The 10863-nt window shown below is 47.9% G+C and overlaps 1 protein-coding gene across 2 annotated transcripts in view; it reads left to right on the top strand.

The window, feature by feature from the left end:
* Positions 1-7934: 7934 nt before the first annotated feature.
* LOC138281241 (E3 ubiquitin-protein ligase TRIM39-like) overlaps positions 7935-10863 on the top strand; it is a 107944-nt gene continuing 105015 nt past the window's right edge. Inside the window, exon 1 of one of the 2 annotated variants that reach the window (XM_069219562.1) lies at positions 7935-8410. In XM_069219562.1, the coding sequence (XP_069075663.1) occupies positions 7997-8410 (414 nt within the window). In that variant the 5' untranslated portion in view covers positions 7935-7996. The remainder of the gene's footprint in view (positions 8411-10863) is intronic. The other variant, XM_069219564.1, reaches the window with a different exon arrangement.

Genomic DNA, 10863 nt, shown 5'->3' with positions numbered 1-10863 from the left:
TCCTTTGGATCCAGTGTCAGGTCCCGGACGAGTCGTGGTCATGCAGTTGCAGGATGGCTGCCACAGGTGCAGGTTATTGCATATTTGTTTTGTGCGGGTCGTGAAGGCACAGTCACAGGTCTCTTCTTTGTCCTTTGTTGCAGGTTCGTCAGATCTGCAATTCTGGTGCCAGGGGAGTAGCAGAAGTTCCTTAGCAATGGTTATGGTTAGCCCCAGTGTTTTTCCCGGTTATTGATGTAGTCTCAAAGTTGTTAGTGCCCAGGGTCCCTGCTAACCAGGTTCCCTGTGCCAGATGTCTTTACCCAAAACTGTTGTAATGCATTTGCACAATTGGCAGTACCTTTAACTGCCACTATAAGTCCCCAGTAAATGGTACTTAGGTACCCAGGGCATGAGGTACTAAGGGTAGGCCCCTGAGTGCAGCAGCACAGATTGGGCCATCCTCTAGGACCATGCATCCAGAGGCACCCAGCACTGCCATTGCAGGCTGAGTGTTCTGATGCAATCCTAAAAGACAATCTCGACATGGCATACAGCCTGTGTGCCCTGTCCACTACACACTGCATGCACTATAGGCAAGTCACCCCTCTAGCATGCCTCCCAGCCCTAAGGCAGGGTGCACTATACTGTATGTGAGGGCATTGATGAATGAGCAATATGCCCCTATTGTGTCCTTGCCAAACCTGGAACATAGTAAGTGAACAGAGCAGCCATTTTAATACCTATGCTGGACACTGGTCAGTATGAGTTTCACAGCTACATGATGGCTACTCTGAACCCTGGGATGTTTGCCCAAACAACTCAGAATGTTAAATCCAAACTGGTACCAGTATTGGATTTATTACAAAATGTACCCAGGGGTCCCCTTAGAGGTGCCCCCTGCAAAAGCTAACTACGCTGGTATGGTTGCTGGCCGGACACAATCAGCCTGCCTCCACCAGACAACATTCTGGAACCCTAGGGTGAGAGATCCTCCTCTCTGGGACTCAGAAAAAGCCCTTCCTCGGTGGAGGTGCAAACAACTCCTCCCTCAGGAATGTGCACTGCCCTGCTAGCAAGCTTCAAAGGGCTTACCCCCCTTCAAACTCCACCCCCTAAGCCTGCTGCTAGCAGCAGATGGCCGCCCCTATTGCAAACCCTCACTTTTGGCGGGAGAAACAGCGGGAAACCACATAAAGGACGGGAGGAGTGGCCAGCCCCAGCTTGATGATCTCTCCATTTCATCTTCCTCTGTCTTGCATGGAAGAAATATAGCCAATCAAGTGTAGGGAAGTGACCTCTTCCCACAGGAAGTCGTCACTTAGTGGGTGTAGCCACCCTAGGGTAGATGACCCATTTGTCACTACTTGGTACTCTCCTAATTGCCCATTAAATACAGTATTTAGTGGGCAACCCTAGTCCAAGAAATCAGATTCAAAGGACTGAAGAAGACCAGCAACAAAGAAGACCCAAAGCTCGAGAACTGAAGTCCTGCTGCAAAAAGAAAAGGCACCAAATCCTGGCTGCTGCACCTGGAACTCAACAATCACTGCAGAGGGGTTGGTTGGACACTACACTGACTTTACAGCCCCCCAGAGTATCTCCACTCTTTGAAAATCGCTAAAGTTCTCCCTCCAGGGTGAAGACATCACTCTCCTGCAACCCAAGACCAAAGACCCGGCCACTTCACTGACCGGTTGCTGACCAAGGAACCGGATGCCCCATCCAGACCAAATTCCATGCAACAGACCAAGAAGACAATCCCTGCAAGTGTGCCAAGTTTTGGTGGCACTGCACATTCCAGTGGCCAAACCGTGCAATAGCCCTAGGTATTGGTCACCTCATGTTGGACACCAAGAAGGACAGTCCACTCTGGACTGTAAAAGGACCAGGAGGAAGCCCCAGTTAAGGAACATCAGAAACCGCCAGGACCTCCACCAGAGTGCAGCTGCTGACCTGCAAATGTCCCTCAAAGTGACCTACCTCCTGCTTCCAAGGGCACCTTTGCACACAACTTCTGGCTCACTGATTCATCCTGCACCTGGCCACCCGGTGTCCTGCACCGAAGAACAAGCTGTGCCTTAAGGGTCCCCTACCCCTTGTGACCTCGACACTCCAAGATGACCCACCGGACTTACCTTTAAGTCCACATGTGCAGTGCTTTTCCAAGTGGTCCCCCGCAGTGGCCTTGCACCAGCTCCAACGACTTTCTGCAGCTGCTCCCACTGAAACCAGGAGCTGCTCAAACTTCTCCAGCTGGTCCACAGCGCCCACTGATGACATAAACATTCCTGCAAAAGGAGACATTGGTAAACACATTGCCTGATTTTATATGCATTTTCAAATATTTTCTCCATTGATTTTTATAGTGCGTAATTACACTCAAAAACACTATTTTTATTAAACTTAAGAAATTCATAACTTAAAAAATATTTACCCAATTTTGATGATCTGAGTCTTAAAAATGTTATAAAATCTGAAGTATTTTTGTAAAGTGACCTTGAGTTATGCTTGTGAGTGTGTGGGCTTATTTTTGAGACTGTGAGTAGAACAAATGCTTTGCACTTTTCCAAGATTAGCCTACGAGATCAACCAAGCTACCATAAAAATGTGAGCATTAGGTGATCTAGTTTTTACCTCTGTAAACCAACGTGTGGTTGCCTGGACCCCCTGCACAGTGTGCCTAATTTTGCGCACTACATAGAGGGCCAGCCTCCTACTTTTGGTGGATCAGCGGAGGGATAAAGACTTTGCATTTGCTGATACCACTTTGTCAATTTTGTGAGCACGTAAATAACTCTCCGAATTGTCTTTAGCTTAATTGTTTTTGTTTTTTGATTGGCTAATTGTTTTTGACAATTTTTTAAAATAATTGTTAGGGCCCTGGTAAGGTCCCTACAACACTACCAAAAGTTTAAAAGTCCTTTTTTTAGTTGGCCCATCCAAAAAGGAGTTACAAATTCATAAAAAGGTCCCAACTTTAGTAAAGTAAACATGTCTGAGGTGACAACTTTCTGTGGCGTGTGGAATCTATTTTCCAGAAGCTTCTATCCTGCCACTTTTCAAAATGGCAGAACCCATCCTAGGATGTACATTCCAGGTAGCCCACCGTAGGGCTGTGGCTAGTCTTCTTGGGGTGTACGCTTCCTGACTACCTAATTCTTCCTCCTGCCTGGGTTGCAAATGTGCCTGGGACAGGGGGCTGGCTTTGTCCTCCTCTGGGAGGCCCTTTATGTGCATATCAGATGCGGTGTGGGCTTTGAAGCTCACAGCCCGATGTGCCATTTCACTACCTACCATGCCAGGGAGGCGGGGGTACCTCTTGCCCAGGCAGGCCTTTATTGATGACTCCTGGGAAAGTTCACACCTTCTGGCTGGGTCAGATTTCCTGGTTTGGCTGCAGCAACTTGTAGGCTGTCAACCAGGGCACAGGAAGACTGGGGCAACCAGGTAGGCAACTTCTAAGGTAGGCACCTGGGTGCATGTCACATCAAATCCGGCTTGGGCAACAAGTCAGGATTGATGAGACAAGTTGTTTGATACCAAACATGATACATTTCACTAGGACCATAATGGAGCTGGCAGCCCGAGATGCCCAGATGCCAGACCATATTATCCTAAAGCCCCCTGAGCACTTATGTAGCCCTTAATGGAAAGACACTACTGCTACTAAAGGGGCATATAAGCATGCACTCATATTCCCACACCTTTAATATAATGCACTCTGCCTCCTGGGCTCAGAAGGCCTACCCTGGGGGTGACTGACATATATATTAAAAATAGTGCTGTGACTTTGCCACTCTTGGTGAGGGCAAGGTCGAGTTTTGGCAGTCTGCAACGCGTAAACAATCCGCAATGGCAGGACTGCTGCTATTTCTTTACTTGGTTCACTCGGTCTCAGTTGCATCTGTGCTGCAGGCCCCGGCGATCCCTTTAACACCCATGCCCTGGGAACCATTGGTACCATTTAGAAGGGACTTATAAGGCGGTTAAGGTCCTTGCCAATTGGGGATACCAATTCACATGAATTATATTTTAGGGAGAGAGCAGGGGCACTGCCTGGTTAGAGTCATAATCATCAGCATTGGAGAAAAAAGAATGAGGTGAACATACAAAAAGGGCCCTTTCCTGCACCTCGCTAGGTACACCGCCATGCTTATGAGTTACTGCTTTTAACACACTGGGCATGATGCATTCATGTTTTAGGATAAACAAATAATAACCATCACTCTTGGGATTTATTCCCTGCTCTACAGTAAGCCTCCCCCCTCCGAGAAGTAGACCCGCAGCCTTCCAACAACAAACAGCATGTAACAGTGAACTTAATAAATGCTGTGGCTATTGAATAACAACCACACTGTATATCACTCCGTACGTAATGTGCCCTCTATTTCTGGATTCTTCTGGTTACTGAATATTCAAAAGGACTGAGTTATTATTGCACGTGTAACAAGAGTGTTCCCACTGACTGATTCCAACTAAGCCATCTATGAGACAGTCGGCAATTACTGCATTTGTAAACAATCACCATCTGAGCACAAAATTGTAGGCAATTTACTGGTTGATAATAATATGTGCTTCCATCAGTCAGGATCCATAAAGTGTGGTGCATCACCCGTGGGGGTCTCAAGCTGCTGAAGTTGCTAGCTTCTTTTCGGTGCTCTGTTCATTCGGGCAGCCATGCCTTGAGTCCTTTCTGAATTCCCAGAGCGATGCGGCATTCCTGAGGTGCAGGGGAAGGTCGTTCCAGGCTTTGGCAACCAGGTGAGAGAAGGAGCGTCCACCTTCCATGTTTAGCGGCATATGGTTGTGCCTCCGACCCTTATCCCAGATCTGTGCCTTTAATCGGCCAATGTATGTATCCATGGGTCAAGATTTAAAGCTCTATGTTCCAGTTCCACTCCTGTAGCCTACAGTTTGCCATTGAGTTGTCGGTCTTGGACTTAGAGGGCCAGGGTTTGTAGAAAATGGCTACATTTTTCTTTCTCTCCTTGATGTTTCATTCAGCCGCATCCCATGGTGGAGTATCGGGTACCACCTATTTAAAATAAGTTAATTGTGACCTGTGATTGGCCAAGTAGTATGTGCCTGTATGGCAAATACATTGCCGCTAGATTCTGTATGTGCAGATAGTTTGCTCATTAGCACCCTCGGTCTTGCACCTCCCCACACAAATGTAACATATGTGTCAACATTACATGCTTCTGAATAATGGAGACTGAGTACATCTTTCTTTCTTCATTCTAGACCAGCGGTTTTCACATTTTTGACTTCTATGGAGCCCCACTTTATCATTTTTGGAACCCGGGGACCCCCACTGAATCACTATTTGAATTTGGGGACACCCTCGCTGAGTCTTTATTAGAAGGTGGGGACCCCGGCCTAAAAACTGTTGATGTTTTGAACCACAAAACAATACACAAAAAATACAGAAACAAGAAATCATCAAACACATACTCAAATTATAACACCTTTTATTTAATTTGCAAACAAATAAAACAAAAATGATAAATAAATGAATTTTAATAGGAAGGTTGAAGCTTTTCTTATTTAATTGAAGCCACACATCGTCCATACTATGTTCTGTTTGATGCATCTGCACTGCTCCCGCGAAACTGCTTCACCTGCAGTTCTTGTAGAGTATGTTTCAAAATTTTCAATTGTATATTATGCTACTTTATTTATTTGCACTTTATTGATCTGTTAGTATTTGTTAATTTTCTAAGCAGTCACAGACCCACTGAGGAGTCTTCGCGGACCCCCAGGGTCCCCGGGCCACAGGTTGGGAACCCTGTTGTAGATAAGTCTCAGGAGAACCATCAGTATGTCTGTCAGTGTCTCTGTGCACACAGATGAGACTGACAATTTGACAAATACACAATTTTAGAGGCACAAGAGTCCCACGTTACAGCAGGTCGTGAATTGCTTTTTCTGCTACAAACTCTTACAAGAACCAAGGAAAGCTGAAGACATCTTTGCAGTGGCACAGTCTGTGCACACGGTGAACAATCAGGTGGACACCATGAATAACCAGGGTAGGACACCATGTACCGAATCAATGACACCTGATGGCATTCTTTACACAAGCAATCTTTCCTCTGTGGATTTCAGTTTCAGAGGTCCGTATGTCAAGTGTTGTGGCAAATTCTGTGTTACTATCTCCAGCTGAAGTGATGTTTGGGGGACACGTGAGGACGCAGCTCGCATATATGAAGGGGTTATCTCCGTTCGCACATCATGAGGTGCACATTTGAGATCCTCACCCACAGGAGAAGATTAAAGTCTATGCCAACTACAGGAGGGGGTGTATCAAGGAGACATGTTGACAAGATAGACAGGAACACTCACATAAGGCTGCCTTTCCTTTAGACTTATGCTGAAGGAGCAATCTTGAGGGGGAAACCAGCGAACACGTATAAAATTGGCACCTACACTGACTACAGACATCCCTGTATGGTGCCTGATCTCCCTGTTCCCTCAGTGAATTGCCAGATCCGTTCCATTCATTATAGTATAAGTATATTGTTCAACTCTTACTAAGGATACGAAACTGTCCCCCACTCCTTTGCACAAAACTCGTGGTCTAAGGTCGGGCAAGTGTTACGGATCAGCGCTCCTGAAGAAGGCCATGGATGCATCTGGCCTTCGTTGTTGGCCGAAACTAGTCAACCTATAGTTGTGGTAACAATAGGCATTATATAATATTAACTTGGTTTTTAATCTTCTCAGTGGCATGATCTCTTCATCTCCCACTTATTACTGAAGACAACACCTACAACCGTTCCCAGTCTCGGTTGAGGCCATTCAGACAAAGACCTGCTTTGAAGGTGGGAGCAGGTTCTTTGCCCATCACCCAATACCAGCACCACAGAAGTACCTGCCACGCGCAAGACCTTCTCTTAGGTACGCTCCAGCTGCAGTTCTTGAGTGGTCTGTGGGTTGGACAGTTCCTCCTTTTGAAGAATATGTTGTTCTTCTGGATCCTGAATGGAGCATGTGTGTTTCCTCTACAGCAAGTGACATCTCTGCCACAGAGATGATGTGTGGTCTGTGGTCTCCTCTGAAGGGTGATAAGAGAAGTGATGGACCAGAGCTTGCAGAAGATGCCAGAACCCAAGCAGGGATGACACAACTTGCCTGAGCCCCATCAGACTTGAGTACATGTGATAACTGCAATGATTCATTAATTGCCAAGTGACAGGTCAGGTAACCACCTGTCCAGGATTTACCGGGACAGTCCCGGTTTTCCATGTGTCCAAGCATGTTTTTTCAAATTTAGCTCATGCCCCGGTTATTAGAGAGGGCTGGAATCAGGAAGGCAGTTTCTTGTGCTCAAAGGCAGGACGGGCTAGTAGCTCCTATCAAAACACAACTTAATCAACAAACATGCATAAGGCTGGCTTTAAAGGTTGCTTCTAAGTTAGATCCTTCGTGCCCCGTTGTCTGTTCTTCTGTGTGAATGGCACTGCTATTCAAGTCGTTTTGTGCTCCTCGGCTGATATAAAAGTGTAGTCTTTCTTCTACGTTTGGTAAATGTCCCAGTTTTGGGGTTCAGACCTGGTGCCCCGGACGACCCAAGGGGCCAGAGAACTCCCACGTGCCTCACCCGAAACCATCCAGTGGTGAAATGCGTCTTTTGTACTCGTTCCAGCTGAGCCTCAAATCTTTACTTCCAGCACTTGGCCAAATATTGTGATCCTGGACAATTCACTTTGCATCATTTTCTGAATATTTCTCTGTTACTCGTGTTCTGATGCTGTGAGCTGCTGACAGTGGAGAGGCCTTCTCTCAGTCTGACTGTGAATGCTGTGTCACAACACAAACCACAAACCACTTTAAAACGTGTTTGTCCAGCGCGCGCTTGGACTTGCTGCATTTTTCACATATTCCAGCCTTGTTTTGGGTGGGGCTTGGCACTCACCGGGGTTAGGTCACATGGCAGTTGTGCACTTCCTGAAGCTCGTTTTCTGTGAAGTGAAACTTAAGTTTCTGTTCATTTCTCAGTCCCTCAGCCACCATGGCTGCTGCCAATCCCCTGCAGAGCCTGAAGGCCGACGCCACCTGCCCCATCTGCCTGGAGTTTTACAAGGACCCTGTGACCATAGACTGTGGGCACAACTTCTGCCGGGCCTGTATCCTGGGGTGCCCCAAGGGGCTTGGCCAAGCCCTCCAGTGCCCTCAGTGCAGGGTGGCCTGTGCCCGGGTGAGGCTCAGGGCGAACCGGCAGCTTCAGAGCATTGTGGAGTCAGTGAGGCAGCTCTCCCTGCAGCAAGAGAGGGCAGAGGAGGGGGGCCTGTGCCAGGAGCACGAGGAGAAGCTGAAGCTCTTCTGTGAGGAGGACAAGAAGCTCATCTGTGTCATCTGCAGGGAGTCCAGGGACCACAGATCACACACTGCGCTCCCCATAAAGGAGGCGACCATGGAGTACAAGGTAAGAGACCTCAGATCACACTGTGCGCCCCATAAAGGAGGCAGATGTGGGGTACGAGGTAAGGAGACCAGAGACCTCAGATCACACTGTGCGCCCCATCAAAGAGGCAGCCGTGGGGTACGAGGTAAGGAGACCAGAGACCTCAGAACACACCCTGCGGCCCATAGAGGAGGCAGCTGTGGGGTACGAGGTAAGGAGACCAGAGACCTCAGATCACACTGTGCGGTTCATAGAGGAGGCGGCCATGGAGTACAAGGTAAGAGACCTCAGATCACACTGTGCGGCCCACAGAGGAGGCAGCTGTGGGGTACAAGGTAAGAGACCAGAGACCTCAGATTACACTGTGAGGCCCACAGAGGAGGCAGCTGTGGGGTTCAAGGTAAGCCGACCAGAGACCTCAGATCACACTGTGCACCCCAAAGAGGAGGCAGGCACGGAGTACAAGGTAAGAAGCCAGAGACCTCGGATCACACTGTGCGCTCCATAAAGGAGGCAGCCATGGAGTACCCCGGCTTGTGGGGATTGTAAAGGGAGCAAAGTGTCATGAGGTGCACTTTCACACCACCGTGCACAGTTGTGGCAATAGAACCAGAACAGCGGCTCATGGTTGCAGTCTGGTCACGTGCTGCGCTTCAGGGAGCTATGGGGCAAGGACCTCATTAAGTATTTTCGGGGCCCTGGGCCAAATGCATTTCAGGGGGCGCTGTTTGAAACTGCTTTGATCCAATTGGAGCTCTTTGGCCAGGTCACTGACTTCACAGTCACACGTGTCCACATTCGAAATGCGTTTACATCCAATGTTCAGGCATAGTGATGTCTTTTTGTTACTGTCACCCAGCTGCAGCTCACTAATATTACTGCAAATAATCTCTGTGTCACCCTCCATGCCTTATATGTGAGGTGCTGTGTTGATCTAAAAGAATATTTTTATTATGGCTGTTGAATGAAACATAAACACATTTCTTCCCAGAATGTTTGTAAGGTACTCTCACACTTCACCAACATTTAAAATAAATTAAAAGAAAGCAGCATTTAAACATTCTTTTTAAGAATTATTCAAGGTCATCAGGGCAAGAGCCTCTGTAGAACTATCCCTATCAGGTGGTCCTCTGGAAGGCTGGGGCTCTGGGCCAGAGCCCACTTTGTGCTATAGAGCCTGTAGGGTTACATAGGGTTCCCTGGGCAGCAGGGCTCCCTGCTCGCTGTATGGGCAGCTTCAGACCACTATGACAACTCCGGCGACATTAAGGCCCAGCTGGAGGCAGCTGGGGAAACACACTCAGAAAGCAGGGTTCATCCCAGGTCTCCCCCTCAGCTCCCCAGTGCTCTTTTACTTCCAGTCCTGTGGGCCAGTATCTTCCTCTGCAGTGTCCCTTGTCAATCACCAGGATGCCAGGGGCAGCGGAAGTGACATCACATGCTATTTGACCTTTACTGTGACTCACTCATACATGCTTACCCAGGGCCGGCTTTAGCTCTGGTGACGCCCTGTGCGACAGTCTTTTTTGGCACCTCCCACCACATGACCAACACATGACCACCTCCCCAGACTTCCTCATTACTACCAGGCAAATGTGCCCCTCATCTCTCTATAGCCCCCCTTTCACATACATTTCTTTGTTTTAAAGCACTTGTAAAGGCTGGCTTTACTAATCCACTGAGCAATCCACATAAAATATATTTCTGTTCTTAGCAGCAGGCACATTAACCCTCTACACTACTTTATGGTGAGCCAAAGGTGCCCTTAGACAAAACTCCCATCTCTCTCCCTAGCAGGAACATAAATCACAAGAGGTATCTTGACATGCTAAGTGCTTCCTGAAGGCTGGACACACAAGAAACTTTTCAGCAGGTGTACACCCCCTTGAGGTCAGCGCCCCCCAATTCAGGTCACCACCGAGTGAGGCTGCACAGCTCGCACCGCCCTAAAGCCGGCCCTGTGCTTACCATACACACACATTCACACACACTTTCTCATAAACACTCTCACCTGCAAGCCTCACATACCTCATACATTTGAAAGCATTTTTTACTTACCTTACCTGCCAGGGAGGGTCATATTCCAGCGAATTATGCTCTTCTAATACTATTTACTATTTGTGTAATAAAAAAATTGACAGAAAACCAGGAAAGTGAAGCCCCAACTGATGTCCATTAGAGGGAATTACCCCTGTGTCCCTGGCACTACTTTTTCCGCCTATGAGGGCAGGGGTCGCAGAGGCAGTGCTGGGGTCGCAAGGAGAAAGGCAGGGGTCGCAGCTGCCACCCCTGGTGACCCTTAACATACATGCAGAAACATCTCCCAGGGCTTCCCCCTCAGCAAAGGAGGAGCCAAAGGAATAAAATACCCGACTTTCATCGGTATATAGTGCTAAATGTCTCCCACCCTTCCCATGAAGTGCCGTGAGAACTGTACCCCTGTAGATGTGCCGAGAATGATGCTATGGTGGCAC

This window comes from Pleurodeles waltl, unplaced genomic scaffold (assembly GCF_031143425.1).
Source record: "Pleurodeles waltl isolate 20211129_DDA unplaced genomic scaffold, aPleWal1.hap1.20221129 scaffold_73, whole genome shotgun sequence".
NCBI classification, from domain to species: domain Eukaryota; kingdom Metazoa; phylum Chordata; class Amphibia; order Caudata; family Salamandridae; genus Pleurodeles; species Pleurodeles waltl.
The sequence above is the reverse complement of the archived record's forward strand: the minus strand, read 5'-3'. Positions and strand labels throughout refer to the sequence as shown.